Source organism: Thermobia domestica, chromosome 11 (assembly GCF_964235325.1).
Source record: "Thermobia domestica chromosome 11, izTheDome1.hap1.1, whole genome shotgun sequence".
Classification (NCBI taxonomy): Eukaryota; Metazoa; Arthropoda; class Insecta; order Zygentoma; family Lepismatidae; genus Thermobia; species Thermobia domestica.
Window position 1 is genome coordinate 99,392,539 of NC_137464.1, and position 19,884 is coordinate 99,412,422.

General features: G+C 36.3%; 1 protein-coding gene across 1 annotated transcript; it reads right to left on the reverse strand.

Moving 5' to 3' along the window:
* Positions 1-680: 680 nt before the first annotated feature.
* On the reverse strand, positions 681-13,468 carry LOC145664312 (uncharacterized). Its single transcript, XM_081730866.1, has 3 exons — positions 13,314-13,468; positions 8,556-8,787; positions 681-1,141 (listed from the first exon to the last, which is right to left on the reverse strand). The coding sequence occupies exons 2-3, from the start codon at positions 8,773-8,775 to the stop codon at positions 1,011-1,013; spliced, it is 351 nt and encodes a 116-aa protein (XP_081586992.1). The 5' UTR covers positions 8,776-8,787; positions 13,314-13,468; the 3' UTR covers positions 681-1,010.
* Between the last annotated feature and the right edge of the window lie 6,416 nt (positions 13,469-19,884).

Here is a 19,884-nt window from a genome sequence, read left to right on the forward strand (position 1 = left end):
ATTCTTCTTGATGTTCCAGGATTCGATTCTATCTCTTTATACCCCTCGTGCATACAACATGCTCATGGACCGTACTACAGGGTCTCTAGTTCCTCATTTACGTCACCTTTACGACGGTATTGATACATTGCCATAGCGTGGAATGCCTCCTGTTAGAGGTCTCAAACTGTATTGGCCACTATTTATTCCAATAGACGGTGTGCGTCAAGAGCCGTATGTCACATGACCCCTTTCCCGTATATTCTTCTTGCGCTAATTCCAACATGGCAGCTTTTCAGATGCCCCCATGATTCACATTACGCATATTCAGTGGAGATCTACATGCATTTCTCATATCCAACATTTGACCTCACTCGTTTCAAAATTAACAACATGGCATTTCTAGACATTTTCTACGTTCTATCTTCGCACTTTGCCTCATTTATCTCCCTCCCTGTATACGGTCACCCACTAAACACCCTCTTTTTCTCTGTTTCTTTTGGTGCTGAATCCTATGCTAGCAATGATTTTCAGCAATTGAATTCACAAAATCGAAATGGTCCCTTGTGATAACTGGATCTATGGAGTTCAGCAACGAATCTCACCAGGAATAACATGAGTTCTATATGGCTCGACCTAACTATCTGGTTATATGCGAGCATCAATATATTTTTTTTTTTTTAACTAATAAAATCAGCAGCTAATAATATAAAAGTTATTTTATATTTACTGATTTCAAGTTTTAATTTAATATACAAATGTACAATATAGATACATTACAAAACCACAAATACGAACTCAGCTGGAGCATGGGTATTTTATTCGGCTTCTAGTTGAAGTCATTAATTCTTTTTCCTATTCTAATAAATAATATAAATTTAAACATTTTCAGCATATATACAGCGTAAATCATGATAGTTCCTTCTAGATGAAAGTACTTTCATCTTCACTACAACTTTCCACAGCAGCACGTTGCAAATCCACACTTGATTACGATACTTCTTGAGAACAGAAACGCGTATTCTTTGAGTCTACGATTTCTCAGTTTCTTCCGGATGAACAACTATTTCACCTTTTTCCATATCATACTCTTCTTTGTGGAAACCAGACACTCTAATGAGCCTGGCCTTGTCTACGTTAAGAACCTTAGCAAACTGCTGAGCTGCAAAAGAAGAAAGTATTAAATATATAAAAGAAGTATTCCTGAAAAATGATTTAACGCCCAGACTAAACCGCTTAAGCTGAAAACTTGGAATTTGGAACGGAAAAGAAGAGAGAGGAGAATTATCATCTTAAAATGCCCGTATCTCGTAATCTCTTGAATGTTACAGACATGAAATTTGGTAAATGGACTTCTCATTTAAAATAATTGGAAACATCTTTCACCGTTTACTGACATTTGACTAGAAGGGAAGGAAACGGGGTGAGTGGTAAGTGAGGAGTGAGTCTCGCTCTTCTCAACTATCACAACTTACTTATATAAGTCTGGTATATAGGCTGCTATAGTTAGTTTCAGCGTAAGAGATGTTTTCTCAAAATACAAATCATAATGTAGAAACATGCACGACGGGGAGACCGAACTTTAATTCCCATCTTCGATATCACATAAAGGGAAATCAGCTTATTATGAAGTATCTAGAATAATAATAAAAGTAATAGTTTCTTTTTTTTTCAGTGGTGCGAATATCAGTGGACAAAAATACAGCACTTAGTAAAAATCAAAATATAATCCGATATAATAGATAAAAAGTAAAATAGTCATGAATTCAATTGTCACCTAAGCAGAATAACCCTTGTCAGAATGTTAAAGTTTGCTAAATTCAAAATTATCTTAAAATCAAAATAAATATAACTTTGCCATGTAAAATGACTAAATAAATAAATTAATAAATACGATTCAAATGAAAAAAAAAAAATCATTTCCTAAAATACACTTTTCGAAAACATCATAGAGTTTACGCTCACGAAACTGAAATATCCCACTTTATCACAATACAATATATATTGAAAATGAAATGAAATATTTAAGTTTTACGTCCCACGGTTATGCCAGTTAGGCTAAAGGAGACGATGATGATGAGAAATTAATGAAATGGTGGAATGAAGAAAGTGGGAGGAAACGGGAGGACTCCGAGAAAACCCACGAGCACGGTGTTTGTCCACCACAAAGTTCACACGGCGCGAGCTGGTATCGAACCAGGGATCCCAAGCACCAGAGGTGAACGCTCTACAACTGAGCCACCGCGCCCCCCATACAATATATGTCATAATACAGAGGTAGGTTCACATCTGTGGAAACGATTTTGGAACACTCACCCTAGGACGTAAGGTCATGTTTTCACCCTATATGCCTACCCTGCTGTAGACAATAGCCAGACACCGGAGTTTGACTGGAGGAGGCTTCTATTGAGAAACATCTGATCTAGTTTTAACTACTCATCCTTGCAAACTTTCCACAACCCTTGCAATGTGCGCGGACGACAAAGGGAAAACAGCTTGCATCAATAACCCAAAGACACACAAGTCCATGGTGGAGCATCGGGGAACTTGACAGAGATATCAGAATACGGGGTAGCATGCATAGTGTCACGCGCTTGGCGGGCCATATACGCTACAGTTGTAAGATCCTATGGCTGGACGCTTTGTCTTGATGAATGAAGACTTTGAGACCTCGGCACCACACAATAAAGGAATATCCCGCCGGTATAATGGCTCCAAAACATGTTGTTGATATTATGCTGCGTTATTTTTTACATTATGCGCAATATAGTAGAAGTTTTCCTTTATAGCAAAAACCGGCAACCACCATAAAGCCCTGGGAAAACTTTCACGGCAAGTGTGAATCCAATTTGTCAGGTCCTTGGCATCCTTTGGATGCTCGGACCCGCGTGGAAGTTGACAAACAGATCCAGACCTCATCTAGGGTTACCACATATTTTCACTTGTCATCCACTAAATACCGTTCACAGAGCCGTTTGTAATGTGCCCTGCATTCATGGATGTGTTCTGCTATGAATGTGTGAACACGTGGCTTAAACTTCACTTTATGCCGTAAATCCTGGCCGCTTATCCTCTGCACAGTTGTTTTCGAGTTCCACACTGCCCTAGCAATGGTTTTTTGTGTCGACGAATTCTCCTGAATGATCATCTGCTACACTTTTTCGAATCCCATCCATTGTCCGTTCGGAACGCGGGTGTTGTTTCCTTGGCGGTGTGCGCACACCTACGTCCTCTGGGTGTGTATGTTTGTCGTGTTTGATTAGATTGGAATTCCCTTCTTGGAAATGGTGAAACTCTTCGCCAAACACCGTTTCGCAATTTTACTGTAGCTGTTGAAAAGTGCGGAGACGTACTCGTTCGAGAATGGGGTGACTTTTGGAAACATTTTACGGTCTGCGCACTTCACTGTCTGCTAGCGTCTTCTCCACACAACTGACTTCTAAGTGTTCTGCTCTGCTTTGCTTTCTCACCATGTGATTACAGCACCCCTAGCGGACGTTCCACTTCGTTTCCATAAACGTGACTCTACCTCTGTATTATTGATTTAAAATACCATAGAGAAATTAAACGACAAAATCAAAGAATTTGAAAAGTTGCTCGTCATAAAGTTAATATTTTTTTTTTTTTTCATTAGCTCAGTTAAAGTATAAGATTTTGTAATTCTCTTTAATATTCACATTTAGACTTTAATAGTACTAATGTCGATTTATACTTCCTCCTACAATTTAATACTCTTGTGTATATCTATATTTTCTAAACATATTCACTGTAGTACTTGAGTAGAGTTTGAGTTTAACGTCCCGTTCAGCAGCGAGGCTATATGAGACGTGGACCTACTGATTAACGTGGAATCCGAACCGCATGCGCTCCCGCCGGGAATCAAACCCGGGTCTCCTATCACTGTAGTACTTATTGTCTAATGCCATTTGAGTAAACAACTTATCAATGAATTTCCTTCTTTTAAATAAAGATTGGCGTCCACAATAGTTTAGCCAATAATCATACTTATGAGAATAATAATGCTTTTTCTGTCTAACAAAGCACTTCTGTATCGCTTCTATTATAATAATAATAATAATAATAATAATAATAATAATAATAATAATAATAATAATAATAATAATAATAATAATAATAATAATAATAATAATAAATTAATTGGCATGTCTATAAAGAAATATGCTATATACATTAAAAAAGACCAGCCAAGAAGTGGTTTTAAAACGTAACCTCCATGTTCCTTGAAATCTGGTAGATAAATTGTAGTCTTTGGATATTTCGAAAAACATCTAGGTTTTTCTTTTTCCAACAAGCTTCTCCTTCTTTTACTATGTTTTCTCCCGTGTATGCGGGGTCTACATTTTTGATGATTCGCTTCATCTTACTCGGTCCCAATTATCATCATTTATTAACCTTCTTTTTTCTAAATCACATAATTTATCCATTTTTTATCTTCCTCTTCCTATTCTGCCTTCTACTTCTACGTTCCCGACTATCTTACCGACATAATCATCATTTTTTCTTATAATACCACCATACTACTGTATCTTCTGTACTTACTTCGACATCTACGACACTTTAACGCTACTCCTTATTCTGTCGTTACTAATCTTAACCAACCTGGTAACATCACACATCCACCTGAGCATTTTCATTTCGGCCACGTCTAGTTTCCTCTTTTCTGCCTTCTTGATTCCCAAAGTTTTTGCTTCGTACAGCATTGTGGGTCTCACTATGGCTCTTCCTTTCACCTGAGATCTTCCAGTCCATCCATCCCACCTTAATTCTGTGTTCTATTTCTACATTTAAACTCCCATTTTTATTTACAGTGGAACCTAGGTATGTAATGTATTAATTTCCTTTAAATTCTGTCCTATCTCTCCTCTCCATTTTTTCCGAAGTTCATATATTCTATTTTCCTCCTCCTAATTTTTAATCCTCTGGCTTTCAAAGCTGTTCACTCTTCTAACTTTTCTCTGTTGGTATAATGTAAGAGAATATCATCTGCATACAGCATACACAAAGATGATGCGTATAATACCTTCAGATAGGATATCCATATCCGTAACCAGGTTGAATACATATGGGCTCAAGAAGATCCGACTCTTGACAGCTAGCCAGTCCGTGGAGCCTATGCTGCTGTTGACCCTTATTCTAGCTTCTTCATATATATCTTGGGCGGAGTGAACACATATTTCTTCCACACCCTTCTTCTCATGCATCTTTAATATCTTGACACGGTACTCTGTCATAAGCTTTCCCTAGGTAGATAAACACCACATGTTGTTCTTTCTTTTTTTCTTGGTAATTTTTCATTTGTCTAATTGAAAAAATAGCATTTGCTATTTCCCGATCTGGCATGAATCCGGATTACTTCTCTCCCATTGATGTCTCCTCCGAAGCCGTATCTCATGGTTATTGCCCGAATCTTCATTGTGTGGGTCCCTCCCTTCTCCTTGAAAACTGATATTATTATACTATCTCTCCAGTCTTTGGGTATATTTTCTTCGGTAAATACCTCTTCCATCAAATTTAACAATAGGTATATTCCCAATTTGAAGAAGCATTATCATCCTTTCACAGATATTTCTTCCGAGCCAATTTGATTTTCCATTTTTCATTTTGCGTAGCGTTAATATTATGTCTTTTTTTCTTATGATGTCTCTAACTCCTTGGTTTGGTACACCATCCTCCAAGAAAATATTATATATACGAGGCGTGTCCGGAAAGTACCGCTTTGAAAGAAAATACTAAAACCAAATTTATTTTTACATGAAAGAGTACACCTTAAGAGCAAACTGTCCTACAGTGACAAGAGGAAACTGAAGAAACTTGCAGAAACCGTGCTGAGACAAGTGGTCAAAAAGTGGATGATAAATTTCGTGACTCCAGAAGAGTAATTGCCCAAAATGTGCAGAAACATTTCAAGCGTCAAAAAGCAGCCACATACACAGACAAGCAACTTTAATAGCAGGCAAGTATAGAAAACTTCGTCGCTACATTTTGCATCCTGACACAATGAATATCACGACGATGAAAAATATTTTTCATTTGCCGGAGATGAAATGCCAGGAAATGGTGGATATTATACTTCTGATATCATGGAGACTCCAGCTACTGTACGCTACAAAAGCAAGGAAAAAATTGAGAAGAGAGTACTGGTATGGATAGCCATTTATCAATACAGTTACGGTCCAGCAATCACAGTCAATATTAATACTGAGAGATATCTACCGAAGTTGCTTCAGCTCATTAACACACACCATCATGGTGATAACTATGTAAATAACTGACTGGTTGACGGCGCACTCAGTACCACTCGTAGCATGAAATGCCAATCCACCAGATGTCCTACAGGGACGCCCTATAGAGCATTTCTGGCCTCTGCTGGCAGTGGATATCTATGATGCGGGGAGGAGGAGCCAAAACTGCATCACAGCTCGTCTATCGCATCAAGACCAAGCTATGGAACTTCGACTTCAGGCCCGTCCAAAGTATGATGAAGAGGGTACGCCACAAATTGCGAGAAATTGAAGACAATGGACATCATCCAGCGTTGTAACAAGTAGGATAATATGTCAACAGTGTCTCCATCAGTACGTTGATATTTGCAATGAAAGAACACATTTGCCTGGTAGTAGCGTCTTTTCTTCTTTGTGTGTTAACTTTCGCCCATGCCCTTACTCATAATTTTCTTACATCCATACATGATACACGACACATAAATGGTCGTTGCAATAAAACGCAGATTCTTTACTTAAAAAAAAAAAAAAGTCGAACCCATTCTAAAATAAGCAGCTCTACAGCTTATTTTAGAATGACTCCATCTGTGTATATCTAGCTTCCGTGGTGATCCTTTCAGAGTTAAATCAACCTGTATCATCCAGTATGCTAGGTTTTGACTTTTATTTATATATATACATCATTTATATATTTTTGTAAACAGTTATAATTGTATTCTATATGCCAATTATATATCTGCTTGGTGGCAACGTGAAGATGGTCTATTGCTCTTGTAAGACTAAACACGTTACTCTCTGTCAGAATCAAGAGAAAATATATTTCCCTATAGGCACAAATCCGACGGACGTAAGACGGTTTTTTTTTTTTTTTTTTTTTTTTTTTTAATTTGGTTTCTGGAAAGCAGTCTAAGTTTTTGTGATCACTAGTGTACAATGTTTCTAGATAAGAAAGTCAATATTATATAAACTAAAAGCAAAACTGTTAATAATCTAATCGATTGATTACGCAAGTGATTTTCGATACAACAGGCAACGGTATTTAGTTTATATTTCAAGCTAATATGCTTGAAAATAATAATAAAAAGGTATGTAATAAATAATGAACATGTTGAATTCTGAAATATCAAGATTAGGGTTGATTGGTCTAAGCCAGGTGTTTTTTTTTTTTTTTTTTTTTTTTGTTTGTTTGTTTTTTTTCCACATGAAAGAAAAGAAAGAAAAAAGAGGTTTAAGCCAATAAATAAATAAATAAAGCAACACAGCCACAAATTGTGTGAACTTCATGGTGACGTATTATCTTAAACCATCTAGAAAGTCTTTTCTCATATATTACAAACGCAGCAAACATGAATGAAGTGATTTATTGACATCAAAATATTTTCTACTTATGAATATTATGAATGGTTCAGAGCCAGAATAAACTGGAGTGATTCGTATGCAAACTAAATCCAATCGAAGTATTTCTTACTGAATGAACTAACTTGGACTAAATTAGATCTTCTGTACTCAGTCTTTTGAAATTGTCAATTTATTTTCATAATGTGTATAAGTCTGTATTGTGATTTCACTCGTGCAGTTGCATCTTTTTGTCCTTCTAAATAGACTCTTTAAAATATTCACACGTATACAACATCAATATAAAGTATTTGTATCAGGTGTCCTCTGTGAATGAGTCTGTAGACTCGTCGCCTTTGTAAACAAGTATCCCAGGTTCGAGTCCAGGTGGGGGAAGTTTCTCTCGGGTGCAAATCGATCAATGGTTCGGATTGGACTTCAAGCTGTAAGTCCCGTCCTTCATAACCCTGCTGTTACATAAGGACATTAAGGCCAAATTTATTTCTATTTCTATCCATATCTAATCTAAATAAAATAAAGCAAATTATTATTACTATTAAACCAAAAAAACATTGTTTAAATCAAAAAAAAAAAAAAAAATCTTTAACATGGTTTTTGCCAACCCTGATCAAGAGTGAATTGGATAACAAAATTGGCCTAACTTAACCAGTCCTCAATTCTAAGCTTCTCTTTTCTTAAGCCAGACACTTGTATATTGAATTGCTACCTTCCTCGATCCCATATTGTGTACTTTTACCAGAAAATCTACCCTTCAAACAAAATTCGAAGCCTAGCTCACCTCATAAGACAAAGACTAAAGATATAACATTATGAGTTAAAAAAATCTCAACATCAGATCAATACTTAAAAAAAAAAGAAAAATATTATTTTTAGAGGCTAATGTGGTTAATCTGAAAGAGGAATAATCATGATCTGCTAAAAATAAAATTTCAATTTTTTTTTTTAACGACAATTTGCTACAAAAAATTTCTTAATCACCTGGTGACAGGACTTTATCGTCTTCAGTCTTCAATCCATAATATTTTGCCCAATCACCACGACCAGTATATACTAAATAAAGCACATACCCAAGCGCATTCCAACCTATCAGCATATATGCAATAGCTAATTTTTCTCTTAAAGTTGTTGCTCTGATTATTGGTATGGGTTTCATTCTTCTCCGAATAAATCGGCGAAGCCATCGAAATTTGAACAGCATTTCCAAACAGGTCTGGAAAAGAGGAGAACGGAGGTTTAGAATTTTGTTATTGAAAAGTGAAGTAATAATAATCATTCTTTTAAGTGTAATACGCAATTTTAGCTGACATACAGAACAGGTAGAAAGAAAGCTAAATGTTGACATAACTACTACGCCGCAATGTACATCATAGTAAAGATCACACAGATTTTTAAATATACATCTATTCTTAAGTATATATATCTTTAAGAGCTCAGCTTAAGAAAAAAAAAAAAAAAACTCGTCTTACGCACAGCAAAATTATTCATGTTTTGGTTTGTTTTCTGCTAGGTTGTAACACTAACATTGCAAATGAATGTGATTTTACTCTGTTTCCTGAAATCTTCGATCCTTTTAGAAATAAAGATTAGTTCCCTCTTAACCTCCTACGCAAAAATCTAGTCGGATGAGTCCAGCACCAAAAAAGAGCAGAATGTTTCCAAATATTCTTGCTTTTACGCAGCTGATTTAGATGAGTTTTTCATATATTATTTTTAGTTACGACTCCACGGAAAGTAACCGGCTAAAACTACATTTTGAGGTCATTCGAGTTGACAGTGAAACAACTAGCAAATAGCGTGAAACAGAAATTTAACCACTGTAGTTTCTTCGTTATTACGATATTTTCCCTACTTTCATCGCTTATTTAATAGTTCCAGATTAAGAATATAAAAAATATATCAGATTTACAACTTAAAATTACCATAATTTACTATATTGTAGCTATTTTGCTTGTCTACAACGACATTATCATAAGGATACAGCAATATTACCGTTCAAAGTTCACCTCTGACTGTAGCTAGAATGCAGGGAAAATTATTCATACCTAAAGGGAATTTGTAAGGATCTCGGGAGATTTTTTCAGACTTAGCCTCTGGAACCCACTCTAGGTTTTTGTGACCAGAAGTGTACCATTTCACAGTTACAAAAAGAGAATAACAATAAAAAAATAAAAAAAAAAACTTCTGAATGTTACTTGATTTTGTAAGGTATGGTTTATTTGATTATGGTTTATTGGATTTTCTACGATTTACGATTGTATAAATTTGTTTTTCTGAGAACTAAAAACTTAGATTTAAATAGTGTGCTATTGTATAATCGTAAGTACATAACATATTTATCTTTGTTGTAATTAAGGAACAGATCTGAATCAAGCAATCGTTTTCCACAAATTGGAAGTTTTACTGAATGGTACTCTACCTTCCTATGACTAGGATCTTGCCTCTTACATTGTACTAAGGAAGAAATACGAAATGGAAAGACTGCTCTTTACCATGTGGTACTTTATAAGAAAGACATGATGAAGCGAAGTGCTATGTGAAGGCTGTTTACAAAGTGATCACAGAAGTGTCGCAAAGCTGTGCCACAAACAAGGCATGTATTCTATGTGATGTAAAGTCTTTTTCACAACCTTGTTTATGTGTAAACCCATTGTCGCTGACGTACCTGCTCCCTACGGACGCATCCCCTACCTACCTGTTGAGCCCCCATGCTGCGCTCCTGTCCTGACTCAGTTAGATAGCAATTGTGCTAAAAAAAAAAAAAAAGTAAGCACCTAGCACAGGTTCATTTGTGTTCTTAAGTAAATTCGTGTTTTATGCACTTCAGTTTTTATGCCTTATATGCACGCACTGTAGTTATAGTAGTCTCCCGAGTAACCCTCCTAAAGGAATTTCCACCCATTAATGCAACCCTTCCCTTAAGAACACTTTCTAAGACAGTAAGAGTGAATCTCCTGTTAAAATAAATTCATATTTCATGACAATAAATACCCTCCCCCCATTTGTGTGGTTAACTTAGCAGGAAAGAAGTATTTTTGCATGCGTTTTGAAGCTTTTGATGTCCTAGAGACATGTATTTAATAGGGAGCTCCGCCCCCAACTTCCCGTCTAAAAGTATATTTGCATAATACTGTAGTAGACTGTTGATTGTAGTGCTTGTTGGGGCATTAGTGTTGTACCGCCGGACCACGCAACAAATCGAAACAAGGTTACAAAATCGACGGAGGTGTGGACTTGCATTCCTCTGGCACATTCACTTCAGGTATCAGAATACGTACCCGATAAGAACTATTGTGCAAAAGACACTCACCAACTTGTGCTCGGTGGCCACTAAAATCACGAATCCTATGTAACCGAATCAGGGCAGGAGCGCAGCATTCTGATTAACTGTTACGAGTGAACGACAGATACGAAAAAGGAGTAACTCTAGGTAAGATATATTTGAAATGAAATCTTTGAATTTTACGTCGAACCCATATGCCGGTTAGGCTAAAGGAGACGGTGATGATGAGTGATGAATGAAATGGTGGAATGAAGAAAGTGGGAGGAAACGGGTGAACCCCGGAAAATGAAATATTTGAGTTTTATGACACGGTTATGCCGCTTAGGCTAAAGGAGACGGAGGGAGAACCCCGAGGAAAACCACGCACACTGTGTTTGTCCACAACAAGGTTTACTTGGCGGGGGCTGGGATCGAACCTGGGTCCCCAAGCACCAGAGCTGAATGCTATACCACTGAGCCACCGCGGCCCCTACGAAAGGTATATTAAAATAATACCAAATAAATAGCAATACAACGTTCAAAAATGATTCATGTGTGTGTAATCCGCGGACGCCATCTGCGGAGGATTAACCCATACTACACCTACTTAAAGTAAATATGAATAGTTTGTATATCAAAACAATACCTCTCTGCCCTGAAAATAAAAGTCGCCCGCTAAGTGATTGAAATGTTGGCTAAATATGGGCACTGAAGGAACATTATAGGTTAATGAAATGAAACCTTTCAGTTTAACGTCCCACGTTTATGCCGTTTACGCTAAAGAAGACAGATGATTAAGGGGGGTAATTTTCGAACCCGGGGGCCAAAATCAGGTAAAAAAAAAAAACAAACAAACAAACAAACAAAAAACACCATGTTTACAGGAGAAATGAGTTGATGTTACGTATGGGTAATTAGTAAGTACTAACTTTACATAACCTAATCTAGCCTAAACCATCCAAAACAGAAAATATACGAAGAGGGTTCAAATTTTAAGCAAAGAATTCTGGCCCCCAAACCCATTAATCCTAACCTAATCTAACCTAAACTGACCTGACCAAACCCAAACCATCAAAAGACACAGAAAAAGATAGCAGAAAGCACGAAATTTAAGAAAAATATACTGGCCTACCAAATCCAAAAATATGTAAGTGAGTGGCGATTGAAAAATTGGTGGATTGACATTATAGGAGAAGACGGAAGTAATCACGAACATGAGATATGTCCACCACAAACTGTTCCTCGGGGATCGAAACAGAGAGTCCACATACTAAAGGTAAGGGCTATAATAATTGTGAGCAACATTTCTGATGCCACAACGTTTGACACCAAGCTACAAAGGGGTAGACAGATAAATAGTGAAGGAAGTTGGATATAGTATACATGAAGCTGCATCAGTTCCCGAAGGAGCAGGACGCTCATACTTTTAGGGATTATTCATTGAGTATGTAAGAACTTACAAATGGGGTAACAAAACGACTTTTATTTACTTATCGACTGATACTAAAATAAAAAAGAACGTACCTGTACTTTATATCTGCATGTGTAGTTCCCTTGTACTTTATCTATGACTATTGGTGTGTGTGGGGGGGGGGATTTAACGCATATCGCATGTCTTGTGCACATGGATACTTCTTACTATTGCACTACCTAGAAAATTTATGGGGATATAGTATACGTAAGACCGTCTGAGTTCCAGAAGAAGCTGGACGCTCATACTTTTAGGGATTATTCATTGAGTATCTACGAACTTAGAAAGGGGGTAACAAACCCACTTTCATTTACTTATCCACTGATACGAAAATAAAAAAGAACGGGATATAGTATACGTAAGACCGTCTGAGTTCCAGAAAAAGCTGGACGCTCATACTTTTAGGGATTATTCATTGAGTATCTACGAACTTAGAAAGGGGGTAACAAACCCACTTTCATTTACTTATCCACTGATACGAAAATAAGAAAGAACGTACCTATTTTCCCTTGTACTTTATATGCTATAGCGCATTACATTATATGCAACAAGGATTTTGGTCTGCATCATGATATAAATTTAAAAATATTTAACATTTTTCGAATCGAAATCAACAAAATTTATTCTAGAAAGTAAAAATAGAATGTTAAGCACATATAATGAAGACAACGCAGTGATTTAATTTGGTAACGTATAAATATATAATATGAAGTATCCTCGCGCACGGAAGACAGGGGGTTCTCATGTATACTATTACCTTTATGGTACTTCATATAGAAGTGGTAATAGAACACAGAAGAAACGCAGATCAGGGGGTTCTCATGTATGCTATTACCAGAAAGTTTAGTGTTTGTACAACTATTTATATCGGTGCATTCATCCGCAACCTGATCGCAATTACCAATTGTACATTCTCCACATTTTGGCATTCGTATTCATGATGTGTACATCCCGACGCGACTTTACAATCTATACCAAACATAATTACATACTTCTTGTAACTTACCTTCCGAAATAATTTTTGTTTTTGCTGGTACTTTACTTCTCCCTGTTTCTATATTATTGCCTTGCACTTCCTTCTTCTTCTTCTTCTTGCTTTCTTGCCCCGGCATTCATCTTTGCACAGTTTATAACAACGTTTCCCAATCGGTGTGCCGTGAATGGGCCGCCGGTGTGCCGCGGAGAAATCTAAACAAAATTATTGTGTACAATTTTAATGTTGAAAAAAGTATTTGTTATCATTGTTGTGACTATTGTTGCTCCTTTATTGTTGCAGTTTATTTCGTAACTTGAAATTTTAAAATTTTCAATAGTTTCAATAGACATAGCAAACGTGCAAACAAATTACCTTCATTTGTGTTATAAAAGTAAGAGATTTGTTTTCCGTTCGTTATTTAGTGATCTATCTTCTTAGTGAAAGATTGGATACAATTTTCGAAAAAGGAAGGGTAGTTTTTAAATCCAGAGTCCAATATTTCACTGAACTGTTTTCTGTTTTTAAATTAGAATGAAAAGTAAGCATAATGATTAACCACGGGGAAAACCAGTGATCGAGCTTTCTTCTCTCTGAGATCAGAAAAAAAACACCACGGTATTTTATATTTACAAATAATATTTATGAGTGTGCCGCGAGAATTCAAGTTACACCCGTAGTGTGCCGCAAGTTGAAAAAGGTTGGGAAACGCTGGTTTATAAACTGATGATTTTCAATCCTTACCTTAAAAATCGTGCCCTTTTTAGTACAAAGACTATGCAAGCTTCTTTTCAGATACAAAAATATAAGATTATTCCACTCACTAAATAACTGGAAAAAAAGATCTTTGTTTTTCTATGACTTACCAAATATTTAGTGCCACATTCTATAAGTAAACTTTCCTTAAAGGCAACTCAATGTTTTACTTTCCGATAGTCAGCACTGATTCATTACTAATTTGCGTTACGTTGCGATCAACAAATTTTGCGAAACAGTCACAAAGTGAGATCCTAGTTCGATAATTGGTATGGGATCTTTTTCCGTTTGGGTTTGCGTTACTGTGCCAGAATTGAATTGAATTGAATTTTACTGCCTTTATTTACATTGGCTGATTGCCATATGGTATAGAACATGTCAATGATATTATACAATATATATATATACATATATATATACAATATATATATACATATTATTCTAAAAATATAACTACTTTTACAATATTTCCTAGATGATAGAAAAAACAAGATAAAATGTGGTTTACTTGGAAGAATTATTAATAAGAAACATCACTCATCCATACTGCATTTTTTTTTTTTTTTTTACAAAATAGAAAAAATATATCCACAAAAAATACATTTATTTTCAGTTTCAATGTTTATCACCATAGAATGAAAATGACCTTGGAGAATGACTTTTTTTTTTTTTAATGTTTCAGAGTCCCAAGACAACGTATCATCACTATCCACAGCACTATCAAAATCGGAAATAGTTCAAATTTACTGTTACTCACGGCTTCAATACCTGTTTCAAGGTTTAACGCCATAGAGCGAAGATGGTAACATATAGCGAGTAGGTTTTTTTTTTTTTTTTTTTGTATTTCAAGGCAACACATCCATGACTATCTACAATACTCTACCAAAATCAGAATTGATTCATATTTACTATTGGGGGCGCGGTGGCTCAGTGGTAGAGAGTTCACATCCGGTGATTGGGGTCCCTGGTTTGTTCTCAGCTCGGACCGTGTGGATCTTGTGGTGGACAAATACCGTGCTCGTCAGTTTTCTCGGGGTTCTCTTGTTTCCTCCCACTTCCTTCATTCCACCATTTCATTTATTTTCATAATCACCGTTTCCTTAAGCTAACCGGCATAATCGTGGGATTCAAACTTACTATTACTTCCGATGCTGATTTCTATAGATCAAAAACAGCAAATACTATCAAGGTGCGTTTTTTTTTTTTTTCAGTAGATTCAACGTCCGAAGAATAGATTTTCATCTCTTCCCTTAATTCCCTATTCAAACCAGAAGTGGTTGAAATAAACCATATATGGTTTCAACCTTTATCACCATAGATCAAAAACAGTAAGTGATAGCGAGTAGTGGCTTTTTGATATGGATATAGCGTACAGCGAGCAGGATCTATCTTTGATGATGTTGCTGTTTACAACCAGAACTTAGAAATGCACTATTTCAACTTGCATTCGCATAGCTTAGAAGTCTTAGGTTCACATTGTGAAACCATACACACTTGTTTGTACTTAACACGATAAACTGTTATTTTTTATCTCATAACTGTTATTTTTATTTCGATGTGCGGATTGATTAAGGTTGAGCCTTGATGTCATCTGAAGTGAATGGGAATGCTAACTACGAACTCAATTGCCAACACCGGATCCGAAAACCTGACAGTGCGAATTAATCTGGAAACATTTCTTTTCTTGAAAATTCTTGAAAACTATTGAAAATTCCTATCTAAAGCTTTCGGGAAAGTGGTAGCAACACATCACCATTTGTCCCTTAACTAGAAAAAAAAAATCGCTCTCTGCCATACTCTCCTACCGTGAGAATAAATGCAATTTTGCTCAAAATTAAGGATTTTATATTACATTTGTGGGGTTTAAGGACGCCGTAGGCACTTCATTCGTTTATCTTACGCTACTTTTTACCTGCGTGATGAAAAAAATGAATTTTTCTTGTTTTACGCCCCACAATATGCCGGCGAGGTTAAAGGAGTCGGTGATAATGAGAAATAAATAAAATGAGAATTAAGAAAATGTGAGGAAACGGAAGAACCTCAAGAAAACCCACGCACACGGTGTTTGTCCACCACAAAGTTCGCCTAGCGCGAGCTGGGAACGAACTACGGACCCTGTGTGCTGGCTCAATGATAGAGCGATTATTTCTGGTTCATAGGGTCTCTGGTTCCGAGCCTGCGTCATGTAAACTTTGTCGTGGACAAACACAGTGTGCTGGATTTTTTGCAGATTTTCCCATTTCTTCCCACTACCTTCATCCGGCCATTATCATCAGGGTTGGATCAAGGATTTTCAGACGGGGGGTGCATCAATACCTACCAGTATATTTGAATTAAATTTGAATTTTTTAAAATGCTTTTACGCAATTATGGTATGAATGAGAAATTACCCTGAAAATTCTAAATGTCTGCTCTCGGTGAGTTCTTTTCCTTCAACCTTCAGAAAATTGACTTAAACTATTGATTTTCCAAACTTCCCTTTCTTTTAAGCCCAAGCGAAAACATGCCAGCAGAATTTTTCCGAAAATGTGTTGTTATTTTAACTGTTGATTCTCGCTTTAGGTAGTGTATATTTAAAACGAAGGAGGGTGCACGATCACCTTTGCACGCCCCCTAAATCCGGTCCTGATTATCACCTATTTCAGGCACATATGCAGGAATTTATTTCGAGAGGATTTTCAAGCTTTTGTGGAGGTCCAAATTCAATATGCAGATAAATTATAGGAAAATGTGTAAAATTCCTCTAAAATTAGACTAAATTTACAGGATAGTCTTGGTCTTGATAGTTATAACTGTTCCTAAACATATTTTCTATTGACGCTTCCCATGCTGAAAATGTCATCGCTTGTTTGATAGATGATTCTCCTCCATTCGCATGAGTTCGGAAGAACAATTCCAAAATGTTGGAATAATTTGAATTTTTGTCGCTCAAGTTCGGATCTACTGGAAAATTGAAACTAAATTAAATCCTTCCGTTTAACGTCCCACATTTAAGCCTTTTAGACTAAGAGGAGGGGGTGATTAAAGCAAGTAAATGATGATAGAAGAATTGGAGGAATGAAAATTTATGAGGAAACAGGAGTTCTCGAGAAAACTTACGGATACAGTGTTGTCTACCATAAACTTATTTGGTCGAAAATCGAACCAGTGACTCCACGCACCAGAGGCAAGTGCTCCAACAACGAGTCTCCGTGCCCTCCTCGGATCTACTGGAGGCACTCCAATTCATTCTCAGGTGTTGGGAAATTCGCAATCGCATTCATGGAGGCGTGGCATAACGCTTCTGTATATCTTTTGGCAAGTCCCGCTTCCGATCGTTTTAGGCAGTAGGATGTTCGGGGCCTCAGCCACATTTCGTACCAACTTATGTTCTCTCCAGCTTAAGAAAATGCTATATGTACTTCTTCCATTAGGAAGTGCACTTTTTGTTCCTAAGGAATTATGTCTTGTGGGAAGAGTTGTATTGCTGAGTGTATATTGTCCTTAGTACAGTTTAAACATCTTAGTTATAAATATAGTGTCCGGGTATATGCGATAAAAATACTAACCAATCTATGCTAGGTATCCACTAACCTAACGACGTCAGGACAGGATAAAACTGGTGAGAAACCAGTATTCGTAGGTTATTTCCTTCGACTGACACAAAATTTTAGCTTTTCTTATTAAAAATTTTCCTATTTTTCAGTGCCCAATTCCTATGACAGAAGTTATGTAATAAGCAGTGCCATACTTAAGGGGAAGCTTCCGGGCTTAAGCCTCGCGAAATCTTACTTAATATAGTAAAGTAAATGAAATATCTTGACGAATTTTCACATTTCCAGACAAAGCCCCCGGAAAGTTAGCAAAGCTCCCTGAAATAAAATCGTAAATACGCCGCTGGTGATAAGATTAATTTAGCTATATTAAAGGAAATGCCAACCACATTTGTTTTGTTCATTTGATTTTTTGCTTCTATTTTTAAAACATTTTCCTTCACTTTTTTTTTTTTTTTTTTTTTTTTTTACAAAAAGAAAAACATAAATACACCGAGCTAATAATGAATGCAAATTACACTACTTTAAACAGACACACTTACAGACTCCCACACACAAACTATTGCTATCGTATTGGTTTATTTCTGAAGAACAAAGAGAAATTTTATGCATTTATATGGTCAATCAGTCAGTGCGAGAATTTCCCTAGATTTTCACATTTTATCAAAACATCCCTTTTTCTCATTTTGATAAATTTACCTACGAAATTTTCCTAGATTCGAGAAATCTCCCTCAAGCTACGAACACTGTGAGAGACGCGGGAATGAACCGAAGGAGGCAGACGCGTCAATTCACTGTAAAAATGGCAGGAACGAAAAATAATATGTAAACACGTAACATACACATGTAAGAAAACATTTTTAAATATATTACTCAAACTCACCTCTTGCACGTATTAGTTGAAGAATTTCTAGCCTTGTAAACAAATTATTAATACTCAAATTTTTGAGAAACAAAATGACTATACTACACAACTTGTCAAAGAAATATTGTGGTATACTTCTTTTATTTCATCTTCTATTATTCCTGGATCAATGTTTACTGTATACAGGACATAATTTACGTGAAACAACAGTAACTGCAATATGTTATTATTTTTATAGTGCAAATCACGAAGTCAAATTCACAATAAGATATACAGAACATACCACATGCAATAACAATAAATACACTACTATATGATTTTGTATTGTCTTATTTCGTATAATGCAAATTCAAAGTTAGCTTCGTTGTACTATGCACTATGCGACATTACGCTTTCCTCATGGCTATGACGTCATACTCTAACGTCACTTCCGCTTCTATACAAACTGGGGTATAAAATGTAATGTCCCGTTGTATTATAGCCCATACACTACTCGTACATGCAACAACAACCACCTTGTTCTCTGTCATGTTTAAAATCTCAAATTGTGAGCGACTGTACGTACGAAACTTCAAGAGATTTATTTCCGTTAATGTAGTTTAAACACAAATTCCTCGGCCTGTTCTGCAAATCAACGTATACTTGCTTTGTCTTTTTTTTTTTTTCTGCCACCTTTCATAATGCAGGATCACTGTCAGCAGGCAGAAATTATTTGTGCGTGGGTTCTCTCCTAGAGTAGCCTGATGCACATTCCAATTTTGGGGAGGAAACCGTTGCAACATGCGTCTTACTCTCATAGTTTCTTGCTCTTCTAATCTCCTGTATGAACCGGATACATATATTGAATCAAAATAATGAGTGAGTTCTTGTGCTTCTGGAGGAGCTATGTGTTTTAAGTATTCCATGCCGTGCAACGCATCTTTATATGGAAGAAACGCCAGTAAATCAATTTGGTTCCAGATTATAGAAAACTCTACATCTTCTTGATAAAATCCTGACAAACCCAATTGTTGAATTTTACTATGAGTCCTTTGTTGTACATGGAAATGCATCTTTGTATAGAAACATTACGTATAAGCTTATTTTGAACTGCGTTGTAAACTGCTACTTCAGAGTCACATACAATCTCTGAAGCAATGCATAAGCAACCGTTATAGCTATTTCTCCTTTCGATACCCTTATTACATATAGACTCTACCTGAGTTAATAATCGAGGTGCCATTGCAAATAAACCAAACAGGTACTTCAGAATCAATAGCCGGCTAATTACCTTATCAAAATGCTTTTTTACGTGTATATGTTACATGTCTACATATTGTTTTTCCTTCCTGCCATTTTTCCGCTCTAAAAATGACCATGTCATTTTTTCCGCCTGCCATTTTTACCGCGCACCGACGCGTCAGCTACGATGGAGCTAGAACTAAGCAAAGATAGTTGAAACATTATATTC

Bases quoted from the DNA above. Each gene is read 5' to 3' on its own strand.
- LOC145664312 (XM_081730866.1), bottom strand. From the start codon at position 8,775: ATGCTGTTCAAATTTCGATGGCTTCGCCGATTTATTCGGAGAAGAATG. The intron at 1,142-8,555 runs GTGATTAAGAAA...CTTCTTTTGCAG, and splicing joins CGATAAAGTCCTGTCACCAG to CTCAGCAGTTTGCTAAGGTT.